At 41.2% G+C, this 22,079-nt stretch overlaps 1 protein-coding gene across 4 annotated transcripts in view; it reads left to right on the top strand.

Moving 5' to 3' along the window:
* Positions 1-2,846: 2,846 nt before the first annotated feature.
* The window catches only part of TRIM44 (TRIM family member 44), a 117,928-nt gene continuing 98,695 nt past the window's right edge, over positions 2,847-22,079 (top strand). Inside the window, exon 1 of one of the 4 annotated variants that reach the window (XM_088018167.1) lies at positions 2,847-3,831. In XM_088018167.1, the coding sequence (XP_087874293.1) occupies positions 3,163-3,831 (669 nt within the window). In that variant the 5' untranslated portion in view covers positions 2,847-3,162. The remainder of the gene's footprint in view (positions 3,832-22,079) is intronic. The other 3 variants (XM_088018169.1, XM_088018168.1, XM_088018170.1) reach the window with 3 other exon arrangements.

Genomic DNA, 22,079 nt, shown 5'->3' with positions numbered 1-22,079 from the left:
TGCATTTGAGAGAGATGTGAATCATTAGAGACCAAAGGGCAGACTATGGTAGCCAGCATCAAAGATGGTTCTAAAGATCCCTGCCTCTTGATATTCATGCCCTTGTGTAGTATCCTCCCACAATGAATAGGGCTGATCTCTGTAACTAATAGACTATGTTGGAACTGATGATGTGTGACTTCTGAGCTTAGGCCATAAAAGACATTGTATCTTCTACCTTGCCCTCTCTTGGATCATCACTAGCTTTGGGAGAATTCAACTGCCCTGTCACAAGGACGCTCAAGCAGCCCAAGAGAAAGTGGTAAGGCTTCCTGCCAATAGCCATGTAAGTGAGCCATCTTGAAAGCAAATCTTACTTTTCTCGTTAAGCCTTTAGGTGACTATAGCCCCATGTAACATCTTCACTGGAATCTCTTAAGAGATCAGGAGTTAGACCACCTACCTAAGCCACTCCCATATTCCTGGCTTACAGAAATTGTGTGAGATAATAAATGTTTATTGCTTTAAGCTGCTACTTTTTGAGGTAATTTTTTATGCAATAAAAGATTAGTATAACAAAGTTTCTATCTCTGGATGCTCCCAAAGATTCCTGGGGAATCATACCATTCTGATTTCTGTGCAGAGGGGTACAGAAGTTCTGTCTGAGTCTGCCATACCTCACTGACAGAATTTTATGAAGTCCCTTTTTAACAGTTCCATCAACTTCTGCCCCTAAGATCATCTTACCATAGAGGATTCAAAGAAAGATTGTGAAGTGTTAGATACTGAACAGCACAGTACGATCTTTTCACTTTCTGTCAGATAAAACTAAGAACAAACAACAACAACAACATGACAACAAAAAGACATCTGTCCCTCCCCACCAAACACCCTGGACATAAAAATCTTCTTTTAAGACATTAAAAAATTGTTTTCATTGAAAAAATATTTTCTAAATGTGATAACATTATGTTCGTATCACCTGTTATTTCCTTTTAAGCCTGGGGTGGTGGAAATAACCAAGCAAGAAACACTCACTATTCACCAGGTATATTAATGTTGATATTTGAGTTGACATTTGTTGAATTTTTTTTTTCCAGAATGGTGCATCAATCCCTGTTTCAAATGCAGATATAGAAATAATTTCCAAAGAAATGAACTGGAGAAAATACAAACGTATATGGAATTGGAACAAAACAAACCTTCTGATTCCACCCCACCCCCCGCCCAACAGCCCAACATTCTACAGAATTGTTCTGAGGTTAAAAAAAACAAGATTTCAAAAACATAAATCTTTGACAAAAGCCTCACACGGATTAAGCATACATTATATGTGTGGAGACAATGAGAATTATTTCAAATGATTTTTGTCCTACCCCATGCCCTAGCATTTTTGGGAAAATCATAGGGAAATGCTAGCTCAAAATTACCTAAGGGGAATCAATGGAAAACAGATACTACTCCATTCCCCTCCATCTGCTCAACCACACCTCAGCCTCTCCCTGGACTAGATCAAAATGTCCTTTTCCTCTCCTAAATACAAAACAAAAGCTCCTAAATACAAACACAAAAGATATGGGGTGGATTTAGGGGTTGCTTATACTACCAGCAGCCAGCCAAAAATGCCTAATGTGTTAAAAATTAAGTTTAGGGGTGCCTGGCTGGCTCAGTGATGGAGCCTGCAACTCTCGATCTCGGGGTGGTGAGTTTGAGCCTGACGCTGGGTGTAGAAATTACTTAAATACATCTTTTAAAAAATGTTTAAAACTTCCTTCAAAGGGTCATTATATGCACTAAATATAATTTGTGCCAATAATAATAATTACAATCTAGTGAATACTTCCAGAAGACAGGCACCTTTACATTTCATCCACAAAGGAGCCCCATCAGATAGATATTACCATTATTTCCATTTTACGTATCTTTTTAAAAAGTGGAAAACAGAATGATCAATTAACGTCTCCATGGTCACAAAGCCAATTAAGTTGTGGTACCAGGATTTGGGAACCCTTAACAGTGGATCTTCCAAAACCAGCTTTTTTAAAATGCCACAAAAAGATCTGGCCTGATTCTGGGCACTTCGGTATTGGTTAATAAATAACAGTCCCTTTCATTTCTTTCGGAACCCAATCTGGATCTAGGTGGTCTCCTTACATAAAGGAAAATGACTGGACAAATCCTCTCTCCCCACCTACTTCACCTGACATCTCCTCAGAGGAACCCAAGGCAAGCACTCAGAAAAAGGCAGAAGTTGCCACCCTAGAGATTCCAAGCCCCTAAGCAGCAGGAATGCAAATAGACTTTGCAAACAGACAAAGTGTAGTATTTCTTTGGATCGAAAATGTCTGTTTGCAGAGCCTGACTCTGAAATTCCCTGAGCCTGGGAGAACAAACACAACCCTTCCCGGGGCCCTCTGAAAATCCCAAGCGATCAGGTTCAGTCTGGTAAAAAAAAACAAAAACAAAAACAAAAACAAAAACAAAAACAAAAACCACTCAGTCCTGGCACCTTGCAGAACACCTGGCGGTGGGGACTGGGACGGGCGGCGACGAACTGGAAGGACCGAGACTGAAATGCACACGTACACCTGCCTAGCGGCCTTGAAAAGTCAGGTTGACGCCTTCCAGGGCCGTGGGAGAATTTGACCCCGCCTCCGGAGCGAGCGGGAGACCTCCTCCATCCTCCCCCTCCTTCCGGGGCGGCCGAGCGCCCCCTCCCCCACACCCCCTCCCAAACCCCGGGGAACGCGGAAAAGGGCTCTTGCCACTTTAAATGACTCAGGAAGTGAAAGGAGGCCGTTGACAGGGAAAGGGAAAGCGGAACCGGGGCGGCGGGGCCAGCGGCGCGGCGATCTCGTCGGGGGCAGCGCGAAGCAGGGCGGCGCGCGGCGCGGGGGCCGACGGGGGCGCGGGGCCGCCGCGCCGGAAGTGCCCGTGCCGCCGGAGGAAGCGCAGCGGGAGCCGAGCGGCCGAGCCGGCGGGAAGGCCCCTCGCTCCTCGGCCGGGCAGGGGCTGGCGGGAGCAGGCGGCAGCGGCGCCGCGGCCCCAAGCCTGCCCTGAGACCCGGCGCGGCCAGTGCCCGGGACGGGACCCGGGCGGGGAGGAAGTAGGGAGGAGGCCGCGCGGAAGCCCGGCGGCGAGCTCCTCCAGGGCCAGCGGCCTGGGCCGCGTCACCGCAGCCACATGGCCTCCGGAGTGGGCGCGGCCTTCGAGGAGCTGCCGCACGACGGCACGTGTGACGAGTGCGAGCCCGACGAGGCTCCGGGGGCCGAGGAAGTGTGCCGAGAGTGCGCCTTCTGCTACTGCCACCGCCACGCCGAGGCGCACAGGCAGAAGTTCCCCAGCCACCACCTGGCCCAGTACGTCCACGGCGCCGCCCAGGCCTGGACCGCCGGAGCCCCGGGGCAGGGCGACGCCAAGGAAGAAGCCGAGGCCAAGGTGGAGAATGAGCGGGACCTAGAGAGCGAGGTGGGGGAGGAGAGCGAGTCCGAGGAAGACAGTGAATCCGAAGAAGAGAGCGAGACGGAGGAAGAGAGCGAGGATGAGAGCGATGAAGAGAGTGAAGAGGACAGTGAGGAAGAAATGGAGGATGAGCAAGAGAGCGAAGCGGAGGAAGACAACCAAGAAGGAGAATCTGAGGCTGAGGGAGAAACGGAGGCGGAAAGTGAATTTGACCCAGAAATAGAAATGGAAGCAGAGAGAGTGGCCAAGAGGAAGTGTCCGGACCATGGGCTCGATTTGAGCACCTATTGCCAGGAAGATAAGCAACTCATCTGTGTCCTGTGCCCTGTCATTGGGACTCACCAGGGCCACCAGCTCTCCACCCTAGACGAAGCCTTCGAAGAACTAAGAGTAAGTATTGGGCATTCGGAGCATAGGCCTGGAGGTCTGGACACCTGGGTTTCAACTCAGGTGGCCTAGTTGTGGCCACATTCGCCTTCACCATGACCTTAAAAGGCTAGTCTGTTCAACTTAGTGAGGGCAGTGCTTATACCCACTTTTTGGTTGAACTTCGAGAATCAGTTGAAAGTTCTGGACTCTGACCCGATGGGAAATATATGTACACATGAAACCTAGTGTACAGTTTCTGGAAAATTGCGAGCCTCTGGTCTCTGGATCCGAGTTAAAGCATTCCTTGGGAGTTTTGACCCCATGTAAGCCAAGTCCCACAGCATCGCCATTGTTGAGACTAGTGCCTTGACTTGGTAAGGCAGTCTCTTTGCGTACTTGAGAATATGGGAAACCGTGCTTCAGCCAGATGAACCCAAGCAGATGGTTCCTCTGTAGTGAAGAGACCCCCTGACAGGTGGTGGTTTCTGTGTTAAGGTCATATGTGCCCCCAATTTTGTTCAGGTTCTTCATGTGTGATAATTATTTGGGAAAGGAGGATGAGAGGTTGGAGACAAACTTGGAATGGGAGTTCCTGTGTCCTCCATCTTTGGCAGGAGGGCAGGACCTTTATCTATCTTGGACCTTGCTGATCCCCTAGTACAGTGTTTGGAAAGTTGTAGACATTAATAAATCTTTTTTGGGCCAACAAATTTTTAAACGATTTGCCTTTTATTTACATTGTGGATCTTTATAGTCAGAGAAATTGCTGGAGTTAACCAGGGAGGAAAGTTTGAGCAGAGTGACCAGTTCATTAGTCAATGTTGTCATGTTATGATGATTTTGTTTCCCTAAGCAACCTTGCAATTACTTGCACTAGGATAACAAATACTTTGTTAATGAAAATCTCCTGTGTTGAAATTTTCCTTTTTTTTATTGTAAAATACACAAAGTAGATAAAAACATACACACAGTCTAACAAAAAATTATAAAGCAAATTCTGATGTAACCTCTACCCAGATTAAGACGAAGAATATTAGTCTTATTAGTCAATATTGAAGACCTCTGCCCTTTCCAATTATAACCATTTCCCTTCCCCATAGGTTACCATTCTCTGGACTCCTGTGGTGATATTTCCTTGCTTATCTTTATAGTTTATCACATACGTATGCATTCCTAAACTTATTTGAGCTTGACACAGTTAGTGTCATATTGTGCATTCTTTTGGGTTTTGCTTCATTTTTTCAGCATTGTGTTTGTAAGATTCATCCAGTGGGAGCTGTGGTTTGTTCATTTTCATTGTTGTGTAGAATTCCATTTTTTGACTATGCCACAAGTTACCTCTTCTATCAGTGATGAACATCCGATTTCCAGATTCTGAGGTTTCTGCTTATTATAAACAATGTTGGTATAGACATTCTTGTTCATGAAATGGAATGTAAACCTAGGATTGAGATTGTTGGGTCACAGACTGTGCATATCTTAAATAGCACCAGATTTTGCCAACTATTTTCCAAAGTGGTTGTACCAGTTTGCATTGCCATGAAGAGCGTGTGAGAGTTCCTGTTATTCTGTATCATCACCAGCACTTGCTATTAGAGAATTTAAAATTTTTGTCAATTTTGTGGACATGTATGGTATCTTCTTGTGGTTTAAATCTGCATTCCTCTAGTTACTGAGGACTTTGTGTGTCTTTTGTTATCTCTCCTTTTGTGAAGTGCCCCATTGAGGTTTTTTTGTTCATTTTTCTGTTAGGTTGTCTTTTTCTCATTAATTTATAGAAACGTATTCTGACTTCTTTGTTGTTTCAGTGGGTTGCAGATATCTTCTAGTCTGTTTTTTAAAATTGTGCCTTGAGTAGAAGCTCTTCATTTTAATTTAGTAGAATTTATCAATAATTGCCTTTATTGCTAGTGCTTTTCGTGTCTTGTTCCACTTAGTATTGCTTTTCCCATAGTGGAAATAGGAGCTCAGTTTCATTTTTTCCTCTTGCAGGTAGCCAGTTGCTCTAGCAGCATTTATTGAAAAGCCTGTCTTTTCTACATGGATCTACTGTGCCACCTGTCCATATGCCTGTGAATATGTTTCTTGGGTCTTCTATTCTCTACCATTAACCTGTTAGTGTATGTCTGTGTGAAAAACATGTTTCTTAGTTACCATAGCTTTGTAACATGTCTTAATATCTGGTAGAGCAAGTCCTTCCACTTTGTTCTTCTAGAAGAGTGTCTCAGCCAGTCTTGGCCTTTTATATTTCCTAGAAGCATACTATAAAGTTGTGTTAAGAAAGCCTGCAGAACGTTTTTTGTATTGTATTGAGTTTATAAACCAATATGTAGAGAATTAACAGCATTCCAAGATAAAGTCTTCTCATATATTTAGGTCTAAATTGCCTCATGATAAAGTTTTATAATTTTTTTTCTGAAAAATCTTGTATATCATTTTGACATTTATTCCTGGATACTTAAAATTCTACAGTATTGTAAAAAATTTTAAAGTTTTTGTTTTCTAATTGTTTGTATATAGGAATATGATTAACTTTTATGTATTGATTTTTATGTTAAGATGTCTGCTAAATTCTCATAAATATTCTAATAATGTGTAGATTAATTCTACATACATGACCATATTATCTGCAGAGAGGGGCAGTTTTTGTTTCTTTCTAATCCTTATATGTGTTGTTTTTTTTCTTGCCCTAATACTTTAGATAGGACCTCCAATATAATGTTGAACAGAAGTGATAGTGGGTATTCTGGTCTTGTCCTAATTGATGAATAATTTACATTTCACACATAAGTGTGATAGTAGTTTGTTTTTTTTTTTTCACAGATATATTTCATCAGATTAGGAAAATTCCCTTTTAATCCTAGCTTAAGAGTTTTTCTTTCTTTCTTTTTTTTTTAGATATTTATTTATTTATTTGACAGAGATAGCACAAGTAGGCAGAGTGGCAGGCAGAGGGAAAGGGAGAAGCAGGCTCTCTGCTGAGCAGGGAGCCCGATGCGGGGCTCGATCCCAGGATCCTGGGATCATGACCTGAGCCGAAGGCAGCCGCTTAACCGACTGAGCCGCCCAGGCGCCCCAAGAGTTTTTCTTAATATTGAGTGGCTACCGAATTTTGTCAAGTGGTTTTCCTGCATCTATTGGGGTGTTCATTTGATTTTACTAGGTTAATGTGGTAAGTTATGTTAATTGATTTTTTTAAAAGATTTTTATCTGTTTATTAGACACACAGAGAGAGAGAGAGAGAGGCAGAGAGCAAGTACAAGCAGGGGGAGCAGCAGACAGAGGGAGAGGGAGAAGCAGATTCCCCGCGGAGCAGGGAGCCCAATGCGGGGCTCGATCCCGGGACCCCGGGATCATGACCTGAGCCAAAGGCAGACGCTTAATGACTGAGCCACCCAGGCACCCCTAATTGATTTTTTAAATTTAAAAATCAGTAATATGTTCACATGTCTCAAAAGTCTCTAGTTCACCTTTGTCCTTTTCTCCTGGTTTCTTCCCCAGCAACTATTGGTGACCACTTTTATTAGTTTTTTGCACATCTTTCAAATGTTTCTTGTTGTATTTGTACACAGAAAGATGGGCGTGCATAAATATGGTCTTATTTCCATCCCTTCATGTCATTGTATTTTACAATTAAAGCAGCTTTGCATTTCTGGGATAAATGCAACTTGGTCATGGTGAAGTATCTTCATGTTTTTAAATTTGGTTTATTAATAATTTAGGATTTTTTTCATTTGTATTTATGGGAGAAATAAGCTTGTAAATTTTCTTCTTTGTACTGCCTGTATGAGATTTTGCTATCCAGGTTATGTTGGCTTTGTAGTAGGAGTCACAGTGTATTGCTTCTCACATAGTTTCTCTCTCCTAATGCTCTGGAAGTGTTTGCTTGAGATTGGTATGTTTCTTCCTAGAATGATTGGTAGAACTGACCATGGAAACTGTCTGGCCCTGAGAAGAGAAAGAGAGAGAATTTTGTTACTTTGTTTTCTATTTTTGATTATGAATTCAGTGTCTTTAATGGTCATAGGTCTGTCCAAGTTGTCTATTTTTCCTTAGGTCAGTTTTGATAAGTTACATTTTCCCAGAAGTTTGTCCATTTTGTTTAACTTCTCAAGTGTACTAGTATAGATTTGTGAATCATATCCTCTGTCTTCCTTCATACTGTAGCTGTTCTCTTTATTCCTGTGAGAACAGTAAGTATGTTGGTCATAATCTGTTTTTGGTAATTCTCGTATGTGGAGACTTTATAGATCTCTTCTGTTGTTTTTGATGGTGTTTTTCATGTTTCTTTATTTCCTTTTGTGTTATGTTTGCACAACTCTTCATTGCCTTTGAAAATTATTTGTGGGGGTTTCCCAAGCCTTGGCATGAAGCTGTATTCTTCGAAAGAGGATTGACTTTGCTTGTGCTAAGGCCTGAGAGTACAATTTGTTTAGAACCCCCTTAAACTAAATTAATTGCTTGAGATTTCTTGGATCAGATTTTCAGGAGGTACCTGCCTAAGTTTACAACTTCTTAAAGATTTCATTTTCATCCAGCCCTGCAGCTCCTCCCCTCCTTCTGTTCAGCTCCAAGGCAACACTCCCACAGTCCCCTTCGGAGGGTGAGATAGTGGCAAGTTTAGTTTGTCTTTATTCTAGGATTTTACTCTTTGGCAGGGGTGAAAGCATCCAAAGTCCGTGTGGAAAGGGTTCTTTTAAATGTCTCACTCTGGGAACACCTGGCCGGCTCAGTTGGTAGAGCATCTGACTCATCTTTTTTTTTTTTTTTTTTAAAGATTTTATTTATTTATTTGACAGAGAGAGAGAGCGAGAGCAGGAACACAAGCAGGGGGAGTGGGAGAGGGAGAAGCAGACTTCCCGCGGAGCAGGGAGCCTGATGCGGGGCTCAATCCCAGGACCCTGGGATCATGACCTGAGCTGAAGGCAGACACTTAACGACTGAGCCACCCAGGTACCCCACATCTGACTCTTATCTTAAGGTTGTGAGTTTGAGCCCTACATTGGGTGTAGACATTACTTAAAAGACAAACAAATTAAAAAACAATAAGTGTTCTCACTCTGAGCATGCCACAGCTTTGCTTTCTCTTACCTTCTCCTCTTCCACCTCACTTTGTAACCCCTATCAAATGCACAGCCCAATTTTTTGCAGATCAGTAAATGTCCTCAGATCGAGAGCCGCTTCCCGTACTCTTTTTTTTTTTAATTTTTATTTCTTTATTTTGAGAGAGAGCACAAGAAGGGGGAGCAGCAGAGGGAGAGGGAGAAGCACACTCCCCACTGAGCCGGAGCCTGATATGGGGCTTGATCTCAGGACCCTGAGGTAATGACCTGAGCTGAAGGTAGCTGCTCAACCAACTGAGCCACGCAGGCGCCCCTCCTGTACTCTTATGTTAACATTGGAACAGTATTGCTAACTAAACTATAGACATTATTAGAATTTCACCAGTGTTTCCTCTAATTACCAGGATCCTGTGGTCACATTACATTTTTTTTTTTTTTTTTTTTTTTTTTGCTTTTGATGAACTTGATAGTTTGGAGGAGTGCTAGTCAGGTGTTGTGTAGAATGTCTCTTAGTTTGGATTTGTCTGATGATTTTCTCATGGTGAAATTGGAATTAATGGGGTTTTGGGCGATATAAATTCTCTTTTTTGCTTTGCTTTTTTAACTTAGCAGTATGTCTTGGAAATCACTCCATAGATATGTCTATGTATTTATTTATCTATTTTTTTGACAGCTACAAATATTCCATTGTATGTCATTTGTTAAATTCTTAATTAATGATATTGTGTTTTTCAACTCTAGGATGCTTATTTGGTTATTTTTTAAAACTATTTCTTTGAATCTTTTGGGGTTTGATTTTATATTTTCATAATTCTTTTCATATCACATCATTTTTCATCTAATACTAGACATTGTGTTTAAAAGAACTATAGACACTAGAGTAGTATTTTCTTTTCTCCCCCTCAGAAGTGGTGTGCCATTTACTCTACTAGGCAGCTAGGATGAGGAGCTGATTATTTTGATCCAGTAAAGACTTGAGCTTGATCAGAATTTGGTTGCAGCTTTAATTAGTTTCAGTTACCTCTGGTTTCAAATGTTTTGAGGCCAGTGTACATTTGCTTATTGGAAGAGAGTAAGGCTCTTGGAATATTAAAAGTAGCACAGCATGGTGATGGTGAGGGAACAGGGTCTTTGTTACACTGCATTCATTCAGCCAGTATTTATGGAGTATTGCCCAAGGGCAGGAGCTTCTAAGCATTGGGGATATAGCAGTGAGCAGAATGGAGAAAGTCCCTAATTCTATTGGAGCTTACATTATATTAGAAGGAAATAGAGAAAAACCAATTAGCAAATACACATGTAGTGCATGTTATACAGAAAAAAATGAAACAGTGTAGGATTAGAGAGGAACAGAAAGTATCCTAGCTCTGCCACTTGCTTTTTGACATTGGGCAAGCTATGTAACAATTTGGTCTTATTTCCATATCTCTAAAATGGGTATGCAGTTACGAAATAAAACAGGATTTTCATGTGAATAAAATGGTTTAGTTTGTGATAAGACACTTTAACAATGCTTAACACATTGTAAGTTTTCAGTAAATGTTAGCTGCTGTTTTTATTATTAATATGAAGAGTCTGGTTAAACATACATGTTCTGATAGCTTTGTGCCTAACCAGGCTGTGAGTGGCTGGTATTGGTGGAGGAAAGCCAAATTGTTGCCAAGGGTTGCTGACTCTTAGAGTAAAGCAAACTTCAGAATGGGCAGAGAACCAAGATGACTGTATGGCAAGAGGGGCCTGAAGTTTCTGTCTCCAAAGGATTTTTGTGGGTCCAAATTTGAATTGTGTGTGTGTTCCAGCTTTATCATAGAAGTATAGTTACACAGCCCAAATTATGATCTCTCATCTGGTTTATAACCTCTCATCCAGATATGCACATTTCTCTTAGCATAATTTCTGGTTCTGAAAATGGGTCATTGGGTCTGACAAAGGAACTTGATCTGGCTTATGGGTTTATTCATATGAAAATTCTTATATTGTCAAGGGGATTTGCATTCATAGCTGCATTAATGAGTCATTTTTGTTGAACAATAGAAGTGCAATTAGATGTTCTCAGAACTCTAGGCCAGTAGTTTAAAAAATTGAACATAACCTACAATAGGGGAAGTATATTTTACATTGTAACCTTGTTTACACACACACACACACACACACACACACACATTTTTAAATAACTTAAATGGAACACTGTATGCCTTACCAGATATGATGTTTTCTGTTATTGTTCTATTCTGTTCAAAACAATTCTGGATTCTCACACTAAATTAATTATATTGCATATTAATGGATGTGTCCTGTGATTTCAAAAGTATGTGTCTAGTGCACTGTAGGATCACTGAAGGAAAGATAGAGTTATAAAATGGCTAAAGGACAAGTGGTAAGCAGAGTTCAGCAGATGCTTATGAGCATCCGTGGAGTTCTTAACATGGCTTTCTTATGGACAGATCCAAAGGGATTGAAGCCACACCCTTTGCCCTCGAGTGTGCCTTTCAGATGAGTATTTGGGGAGCAGAATGTGTGGTTAAGCGGCATTGGGAACAAGTGCAGAGAAGAGCCGGTGAGGGAGCCCTAGGAGCAGGGTGGTTCGGAGGATATAGGCATATGCTCAGAACAGCTGCGGCTCCAGGAGGGCTAGGAATGGAGGTATATCACTGCTGTATCCCATCATGGTCCATGACTCTGGCTCTTTAGTCAGCTCATAAGCAGCAGCTCTGGTAGGGAGGCAGAAGGTTGAAGGTCTGCCAAAAACATATCTAATTATATTATTTTTAATTGTCTGAAAGGTTTGGGTTATCTTCTAATAAAACCATGCAGCCCTGGCTACAGAATGTTTCAGTATCTTATTTATTTGTTTAGAATAAGACAAACTAAGACTAAGGTCAAGGGAATGGCTTCCTGTCAGTTAGAGCAGCCCCATACGGTTCTATGGAAAGTTTATGAGAGAGGCCTACAGTTCTGGGATTGCCCATTTGAGTCAACCCTTCAAAATGTACTTACTTAACCTGTAGTAAGTCTTGGATTTAATACAGTGACGAGGACAGACAGGGCCCTAGCTTTCATGGAGTTTTCCCTCTAGCTGGGGAGAAAGAGAGGTAATTTGGGATGGTAGTATGTGCTATGAAATCAGCATGTCATAGTAGTGAAGGAGTGAGTGGCATGGCAGCAGAGGGTTACATTTTGATGAGGTAGTCATGGAAAGCGTCTCTGAGCATATGACATATGGGCAGAGACCTGAATTTATGAGATCTAGGAAAGATCTAGGAAAACCCTTCTTTTGTGTTACCAATTAAGTACCGCTTGCACAAAGTTCAGTGATTTGTAGCAGAGACTATTGCTTTGGTTCCTACAACTTTTCATAAAGGGATAGTTGGCTCTTGAAGTGAGAAGAATGTCATAATTCTCGCAGTTTTAATGTTCTGTTAGCACAGGTAAAAATACTACCCTATGGAGGGAGTATGAGCTTGTGGGGAGGTCCTGGAGGGCCTCTGCAGGGTTGAACACGGGAAAAGCTGTCTCATTGTGTCCTGTTAAAGCATGGACTCTTTGTATAATCTTTATTATTTTAATAATCTTCATTATTAAAATTATACCTGATAATGTAAAAAGAAAAATTCTGGGAGAAGTAGTGGTTAAGGTAGAAAGAATAGTGAATGCAAAGGTTCTAAGGTAGAGGTGTGCTCGGGGTCTTGGGGGGACAATAAAAAGGTCATTATGAAGCAGAGGGGAGTGAAGGAGGAGTAAGAGGTGAGGTCAGCAAAGTAAACAGAGTGTTTCTCACCTTGGTACCACATTTCTGAATCATCTGTGGAGGGCGATTCTTTAGAAAATACCTGTGATTGGCCCCATCCACGCCAGGTAAATCAAAATCTCCGGGATTTGTCAGGTATTTTGTAGAATGTCCTTTTATTGGGATTCGTCTTGTGTTCATCTCATGATTAGACTAGAGTTAGTGGTTTTGGGGAGGAAGACCACAGAGTTAAGGGTGCATACTATCAAGATGACTTATCATGGTTGGTGTCTGGGAGCCAGAACAGATTAATAGCTGGCACTTATTATATTACTACTTACGTGCTAGGCACTGTTCTAAGCTCTTTATACATATTAATTTGATCCTCATAACAATCCTAGAGGTCCATTTTATTTATTATTTTAAAGGATTTATTTATTTGAGAGAGAGAGCATGTATGCAAGCACAAGCAGGAGGGGCAGAGGGAGAGAGCATCTCAAGCAGACTCTGCACTGAGCACAGAGCCAATGCAGGGCTCAGTTTTACCATCATGACTTGAGCTGAAACCAAGACTCGGATGCTTAACCAACTGTGCCACCAAGGTGCCCCAAAGTACATTTTATTATTATCTCTGTTTTACAGAGGAAGGAAACTGAAGCATAGGGAGATCACGTAACTTGCCCAGGGTCATACAGTTGGAAAGTGGCAGAGCTTAGCCAGGAGTCTTAATAGCTGACTCTTGAGAAAAGGTCCAAGTTTTTCCTTCTCTCTCTCCCAAGAATCCATTGCCTTCTTTTTCTCTTCCCTGACCTCTCGATCAAAATAGAATGGGTTAATGGGCATTATGTAGTCTTAGATTATTGCTTTTCAGGGTAAGGCTGCTGATGCAATAGTCTTATTATTCTTAAACCCCTCTGAGAATAAAGGACTCTGTGCCTGTGACATCAGCTTTTCTTGACTACAGCCCACAATATAGAAGTTGCCCTGTCTATTCATTGGTGTACCCACCTCTTCTCCTCCCTTGCATCTGACACAAGACTGAGAAGCCAAAGGTGGATCTATGTCAGTGCTCAGCGTGTCTTCTGCTTGAACTTACAGTTCAGTCTGAGATGACCCCCTCAGTTTCATATTCCTGTCCCAGTTGGTTCTTTTAATATCCAGAGCCACAGTCTAAACTTGTGTGGCAGGAAGGAGCATAGGTGCTCATGGACTGTCAGAAGAGAGGGGGCAGAATATATGCAAGGAATAGGTGGAACAAAAGCTTTGGTCCTGATATGTGGGGTAGAGATGAGAATGGGGTAGGAAACACAGAATTCTGGCCCTGGCAGACTTAAATCCTTTGTATGTGTGTTTTGTTTTTGTTTTTGGGGTGTGTGTGTGTATCACTGTCATAGATCAAGCCAACATGGCATCAAAGAAAAAAAATACTAATATTGATGTCCTTTTCATATAATTTCACAAAATGAATGAAGAATTAAAAAAACAAAATCCTTCAAATATGCTAAAGGCTCAATCCATAATGTAGGCCAGATAACCATATTCTTGTTGAACATTTAACTATATCTTAAACTCACTTCAGATGTGTTTAACTAGTTTTTGGTCAGGTAGCAAAGAAATCTGCTTTTAACTTCAATAGAGTATTAGAGGAAACATTCATTTTAATGTGTACAAGCTGTAGCATATAGTTAGCATTAAAGACTGGTATTTTAGGTTAATCTTATTTATCTGAATAATATTTGAGCATTTATGGTGAGCTGTGTGACGAATATTGAGAGTAAAGAAAAGTTTTTGACATTAGGAAGCTTACAGTTTAATAGGAAAGACAGTCTTTTCAGGTGCTTGTTTGTGTATGAATAGAGGAGAGGTACAAACAGTATACTATGGGAGCTCAAAGAAAAGAGAAATTAATTTCAGCTGAAAACATGGAATCAGGAAGGATTTCTCGGCAGGAATGGTATTCAATGTGGACAGGATGGATAGGATTGTACTAGGTAAGTACAGACTAGACTGCTAGGTAGCCCTCCTGTGTTCCCATAGCAACAGACTATATACATTAACTGTAGCATTAATTACAGTATACTCTATTGATGTTATTTTTTTCCATGTCCCGTGTGGGTTATAGTTATAAACTCTTCTAGGGTTACTACTATAAGTTGTTTATCTTTGTTCCCAGTACCTGGCACAGTGCCTGTTGAGTAGTAGATGTGTGTGGAATATTTGGTGAATATATGATATGAAATATCTCATCTGGTTTCTAGGGTGTTGATGAAGAACTGAAAGAGACAGTATTGCATAATGATTTAGTGTATCAATGTTTACATTAGTTCAGCTGCATCTAATATAATGGAATAATTTGGAAAAATCCAAAATAATAGCAACTCAAACAGATACTTATTTCTCTCTGTGTAAACGAAGTCTGGATGTAAGCAGTCTAAGGCTGGTGTGGAGGAACTGTGATGTTATTAGGAATCTATGCTCTTTCTAGCTCCACTCTGCCACCCTTAGGGTATAGTCCTTGTCATGGACCAAGTTGACTGCTGGAGTTGAGCCAGCACGTCCAAGTTCCAGGATAGTAGGCATAGGAAAGTGAAGAAGGACACACCCCTCCATTTTAAGGAAACCCTCCAGAAGTTGCACACATTGCTGCTTCTGTTTCATTGGCTAGAATTCAGTCCTGTGGCCTTTTCTAGTTGCAAGGGAGTCTAGGAAAAGTCTTTTCTTCAGGCTACAGTGTGTCCAGCTAAAAGCTGGGGTCTGTTACTAAGGAAAAATGGGAGAATGAAATGAAGGACCAAGCAGTCTTGCATTAGTTGGCTTTGCAATCTATGAATTTGAGTATTTATTAGCTGTGTCATGTCGGATAATTCACTCAGCCTCTCTGAGTCTTGGTTTCCTCATCTGTAACATCGGCATAATAATTGCTTCTTCTTGTTGGGTTTTAGTGAGGAACAAAGATCATACTTCTCAAGAGCTTAGCGTAGTGCCTGGAGGATAATAAGCCCTCAGCCATTGGTGGCTCATTCTTATTACCATTATAAAGCCATCTAAGGTTCTATTCCGAGTTCAGTTCCAAACCAGTTAGTCTGGCAGCAGTAGAAGTTCTGGACACCAAGTTTCTTTGGGTGAAAAGTGTTCAGCCCCCTCTCCTTCTGCTCCTTCTGCCTGCTTTATTCTGGTGGGTAGATATGCTGAAGAAAAACTTGTCTTGTAGAAGAGGCTCCTGTATGTTTCAGTGTCCTGCTGGTGCCTTATGCACTAGCTAACCAAAACACAGCTGGTAGGTCTAATTTTAGGTTCACAAGTCTTGCTGGTTGTCCTCTTTAAATTTTGTTTTACATTCTGAACTGTGGGAAATTTTTATAGAAGCAGAGGGGAGGCAGGGGCAATACATTCTTTATTTTCTGGTTAGGAAATAGCCTCCATTTTCTTTCCAGTAGGCAGTCATGAGAGAGATATTATAGGCACCCTTCTGTTCTCTCTGCCCTTTGGGTTGGTGTGAACCCTGGTGGGGTGTAAGCTGTGAGTGGTAGGCTCTGACTTCACACGCATGAAGAATGAAAATACTGGTCTTCAGCTGAGGTTATAAAACTGAGACAGTGTAGAAATTCTGCTGTTGAATTTTGAGGCTCTTTCCAGAGATGAGAATATAGTAATAATAATTATTGAGTGGTTTTAGGTCAGGTGCTTTTCATTCATTGTGTCAACTGATCTTAGTACAACAACCACAATAAGCTATGTTACTATGATTCTCATTTTACGGATGAGGAAACTGATACTCAAAGAGGTTGAACTTTGCGGAACGTCACCTAACCAGTAAGTAGTAGAAGGACTAGGGTTTGAACCCAAGTCTGATGCCAAAGTACATGTTTCCACCACCCCATGTTGCCTCTACTCCCCCATTTTAATTATTTCCACTTACATCTAAACTTTAAAGTTGTACCAACACAGTTTTCTGATGTTTACCTTCTGTATGAAAGTATTTAATACTTTCTGAATATTCTAAAACTGTTTTCTCTTCTACCTGAAGTTTTCTTCCTAGATATTTTACAAAGTATTTTGATTAATAACAGATTATTTGTCATTTTTTTCTGTTCATCCCTTCTCTATCTCAGTACTTGGTACTTAGTAGTGCCTCAGTATGTTGTCATTCAATTAATAACAACAACAACGATAACTAAAACTTACTGAGAACTTAGTATGTGCCAGGTTCTGTACTATAAGCTTCCTACGTGTTTTTGTTTTTGTTTTTTAATTTTATTTATTTATTTGACAGAGAGAGTGAGAGAGAGGGAACACAAGCAGGGGGAGTGGGAGAGGGAGAAGCAGGCTTCCTGCTGAGCAGGGAGCCCGACGTGGGGCTCGATCCCAGGACCCTGGGATCATGACCTGAGCCGAAGGCAGACGCTTAACGACTGAGCCACCCAGGCGCCCCTAAGCTTCCTACATGTTATCTCATCTAATTTTTACCACAGTTCTTTGAGGTAAAATATTTATTAAGATATTTTTATGTAGTGGTTGAAGTTCGTAGCATGATGATTTTTTCCTTTGATCTATTCATTCAATCAGGTATAGTGTTTGGAACAGTAGGGAATTTAACAGTGAGTAGTCCTAAGTTCCTGTTCTCATGGAGCTTATATGGTATGAGCAAAACAGACATAAGGAAGTTCAGCAGTAAATTATATTTCAAATGATGATAAGGTAAATACTAGGGATGAAAAACTAGGGGAAGGAGGAGGGGAGTGTTGGGGGAATGAGAGGGAGGCTATTTAAGGACGTGAGGAGTTGTTTGAGGTAGTGACTTGGGTAGACTTTGAGCCAGTGATGGGAAGATCTGGGGGCATGGTGGCCCAAGTGGAGGGAACAGCATGTGAAGAGGCTCTGAGGTGAAGGAAGCTTGCTGGGAGATAAAAGGGATGGCTGGAGAATAACTGAGTAAGGGTACCGGATGAGGGAGTAGTAGTTGAGATCAGATTACCAAGTAGGTCGTGAGGAGGACTTTGGATTTTCTTCTGAGTAGCCATAGACTGTTCAAACAAGGGAGTGAGTGACATGACTTAGGTTCTTAGACTTTCGCTCTGGTGTCTGTGTGGAGATGGACGGTAGAGTAGCAAGAAGGAGAACAGTGCTGTTGCTTGGCCTGAGGAGTAGCACAGATGGTGAAGAGTAGTTGGAGGTGGCACGTGTTTTAGAGTTAGCTCTAAAAGACTTGGTGATGGGTTTCTCAAAACCAAAAATGATTTTGGATCTGAGCAACTGTATAAAAGTAGTTGCCTGACATAGGAGTAGACTTGGAGCTGGAAAATCAAGTGATGTTGGTAAAGAATTTTTGTACATGGCATGGTGATAAAAAATTCAGTTTCATTTCCTTTTGACAAGGCCTTTGCTTTCTGATTTGATTCCTTAGGAGGACTTGTTGTATATTCTGTCTTTTGGTCTGTTTCCACTGCTTTCCCCCCAAAAAAACTTTTTGTAAAAATAGAAAGTTGGGTTGATCTTTTTTTTTTTCTTTTTAAAAGCATGTTACCAACACAAGGCCAGTGGGATACGAAAAAACCTAAAACAGCCAGCCAGTATCCTTTCTGAACTCAGCATCTTCTGAGTTTTTATAATACAGAATTCAGTATTTAGGAGCCAGCTTAGGATGTTTAAGTGATTAACATTTATAGTTCTACAGAGAAATTACTGTTCTTTTGGTGCCCAGCTGGTTATTGGCATTAGACTAGACTAACTCCCATTAAACAGAGATACTTCTTGTCAAGAGACAAAAGTCAAGAGATATTTCTTGTTCTGATGCCGCTTTCACCTACCATATTCCACTTTTGTTTCTGCTCCTCACACATTTTCAAAGGACGTTTACATTAAAATGAGCTATATTACTTTTTTTGTTCTGGGGGTAAATGGATGAACATGTGTTTATGAGGTGTTCTCACCCCCTTTAAAGAGAGACATCCCAGGTTTTTGGTGTTCAAATATAAGGACCCTTAGAGGTAGAAAACCTTCAGAGTGTTACTTCCAGGGATAGCAACTTCAGATGTCTGTAGGGACCAGGAAGGTAACGTAAATCGGGAGGCAAACCAGGGTAACCATGGCAAACTGGAGAGAGCTTGCCTGGTGTAAAGCGGATAGCTGCTGCTTAGCTTTAGCCAGTTGCTGCCATGTGGGAATGAGAGCCCAGTACAATGAGATCTTTCAGATTTTCAAAAGAAGCTGGAAATCTTTATTGTTAGGTCATATCTCCTGATTTTTAAATGCTGGCAACTAATTTAAAATTCCAAGTATGCTGTGTGGGATAACACTCTAGAAATCCAAAAAAAAAAAAAAAAGTTTTGTAGGCTGCAGGCTACAAATTTGTAGATTCTGATTTGGTCCATTTTCTTCCTTCACAGATTGAGAAATAGAAATCCAAAGATATAAAATGACTTTTCCAGGCTCACGTAGGTAGTGGCAGAAGTAGGAATAGAACCTGGGTCTTTTTTCTCTGTGTGCAATTGTCTTAACATGGAAAGTTAAACTTTTTTGGTACTCTGAGGAAAGCTAATGTCCCTTTCCCTAGAAAAGTACATGTACATTCCAAATTTTGTACACAGTTTTAGGGGTTTTAAACACCCTGAAATCTGTACATAAACAGGTAAGAATCCTCTCTTGTACCTGCTGGTTCATATGTTTGTGGTGTAAAAGGAACAGTATTTAAGCAAACGCACGTAGAGAAGCAATGAAGAAGCCATAGGTCTGTCCTCCCTTGCTCACTCCTACCTTCATGTATTCTAAATCTTAGACAGTAGGACTACCTTTAGCTAAGTCTAAGACTCTTCCTACTACTGTCTGCAATAGCAGTCACTCCAATCATTTCTTTCAGGTGTTTTACGTACATATATAGCACCCATGGAGAGTAACAGTTTTTTGTTTATTTGTTTTATAAATGTTATTTATAGTATGTATCCTTTTGCAAGTTTAAAAAAAATTCATTACGTCTTGTTTGTATCCAGGCACATAACAGATCTACTTTATTCTTTTTATTTGCTATATTATATTCCACACTTTGTTAATTCCAGAGTTTATTTAGCCACCCACCATTGATGGATGTTTAGAATGTTTCCAGTTTGTTCAGTACTACAAACAGTGCTTCCATAAATATTTCTGTGCGTGCCTTCTTGACACATGAGCTAGGTTTTCTTAAGGGGATAAAGAGAGAAATGGACTGGCGAGGTATGTGATTTCAAAGTAGCTTCATCATTTTGTATCAGCAACATATGGAAGTCCCTAGTTTCTCCAAAGCCCCTCATCACTTGATATCAGATCAGAACTTTTTTTTTCAATATGATGGATAAGAAATATCTTAATTGCTAGTAAGTTCGTGCATCTTTTACATCTTTTAGTATGCATGTTAGCCATTCTGCATTTCTATTATGTCATATCCTTTGTTTGGATTTCTTTTGGGCTTATTTGACTTTTTCTTATTTATAAGGATCCTTTTTGTATTTTCTTATGTATTGTTGACACCAACCTCTTCTGTTGTATATATTGTAAATCTTTTTTCATTTGGGTTGTTCTGATCCTTGTTTTGCTGCTGACGGACTAGCTTTGTGATTTGAGGGGCATTGTTTGACTTCCACAGAACCATTTTTGACCATTGTAAAGTGAGAATACACCACCTCTTAGTTACTGTGTAATTGTGAAATGCCAATGACAGAGTGTATGAGCCCTGTGATTTTTAGGTTCCTCATTTGATTTCTGCAAGCCATTTTCTCAGCTGTAAAGTGTGAATACACTAGTTTTTAGGTTTATTGGGAAATGCCAGTGAAAGAGCATATAAAAATGCTTTGGAGAATAAAGAATAACTTCAAGTGTAAGGCATTTGTCCTTTCTTAGGCTTTGTTATGACTCATCCCCAGGAGTTGGCTTTTTTGAAGCATGCTACATCCTCACAGATTAATCAAACTCTGAGAGGTGGGTGTCACAACATACCACTTGTTTCTTTTTATTCTACACTCTTTCAGGGCAGGAAAGAGGTGTGTAAACAAGGTATGTTCATGTTGAACTCCTGTGTTCTTGGAAGGTATTAGGTGGGATGGAGGTGGAGAATAACGGTATCAGGAGACTCTGACTTCACCACTGATAGTGCTGGCCGCAAGGGCTAACACAGTAGAATCAGGACATTTATGGAACCAAATGTCTATGAGGTTAGAATTAGCCTGCCCTTTGGTACTGTTGTGGTCCACCTCTCAATTAGAACACAGTTTTCAGAGGCAATTGTTCTATTCCACCACAATAGGGAAGTATGAGGGTATAATTTCCGATCCTGGTTACCTTTTGACTGATGACTACCCTTTGCAAACAGATAATTCACTAAAACTTGATAACCACCCTTTGCTCTTGGGGACACTCAAACTCAGAGACCACCTTAGACCTAGATAACCCTGCACCCCTACCCTATGCTGCATGCTTTAGAGGGCCCTTCCTTTAGAGGGCCTCTGCCCATACCCTTCTTGACTACTCTTCCAGTACCCAGGATCCAAGAATTACCTGCCGAAATGTCATGAACCTGCTTTTGAGGCCTGCAGAGCCTCTTTCTGAGTCTGTCCTCCCAAAGATGGATCAAGCCATTAGACTCTACCCCTGACGTGTGCATTACTAGGTCCCAGGTGTGACCAAGGGTGACTGCTGAGTGTGTACTAGCGCGAACATCTGTATACAAGGCTTTTTGAGGTACGGAAAGTGTGTGGGGAAAGAAAGCTGGTGAATCTGGGGCCAGCGTCATCCACTTATACTTTTGCTCCAGCCCTGCAGCTGTTGGAGGCAGGTCTGCCCAGTGGAGCCTCTCCTTTCTGACCATCTGCTTATTTTATGGGTAGAAAAGAAAGCCATTGAGGAATATTTTCTTCACCACCCATTTAGAAACTGGGTATTGCTGACTCAATGTAGAACCCCAGTTAATCTCTGAGAATAATTCTCAAAAACGGGGGTGGGGGCCTGGAAGGGAGAATATCAGTGCATCTTCCTCTGTCTCTCCCCTGGGTAGGCAGTGCTGCTGATGCTTGGTGAAAGGAGGGAGGATTCTGCTGACACACTATATTTTTATGAAAGAAGGCTGAGGGTTCCCTTATCTCTCCACACAAGGCACATCTGCCTGCAAAAGTGCCGTCTGCTTCTGAGGGATGCCTTCGTCGTTCTGTGTCTTTTCTGAATGTTTTAAGGCACAGTTTTGGTGCATTCCTTTCTGTTCTCTAGAGCCAGGGGGGAAGTCATAATATATCAGGGCTTTTGCTGAAGAACTTAAAATGGGCGCTGGCAGCTGGGATGTGGGGGAAGAGAGCTTTCCAGGGACAAGTGACCTGCTTGTTCAGCCAATGAGAAGCAGGTTACAGAAATGATATCACCAGACAGGCTTTATTGTCTGATCGTCTCATAAAAGCAGGATTGTGTCTGGCAACTTAACCCTTTTTTAGGTACTTCAGGTCTCACCCACTCTCTGGTATGTG

Source organism: Eumetopias jubatus, unplaced genomic scaffold, assembly GCF_037043125.1.
Source record: "Eumetopias jubatus isolate StellerSeaLion01/CBP00866 unplaced genomic scaffold, mEumJub1_p1.0 scaffold_13, whole genome shotgun sequence".
NCBI lineage: Eukaryota > Metazoa > Chordata > Mammalia > Carnivora > Otariidae > Eumetopias > Eumetopias jubatus.
This window is presented reverse-complemented; position numbering and strand designations above follow the sequence as displayed.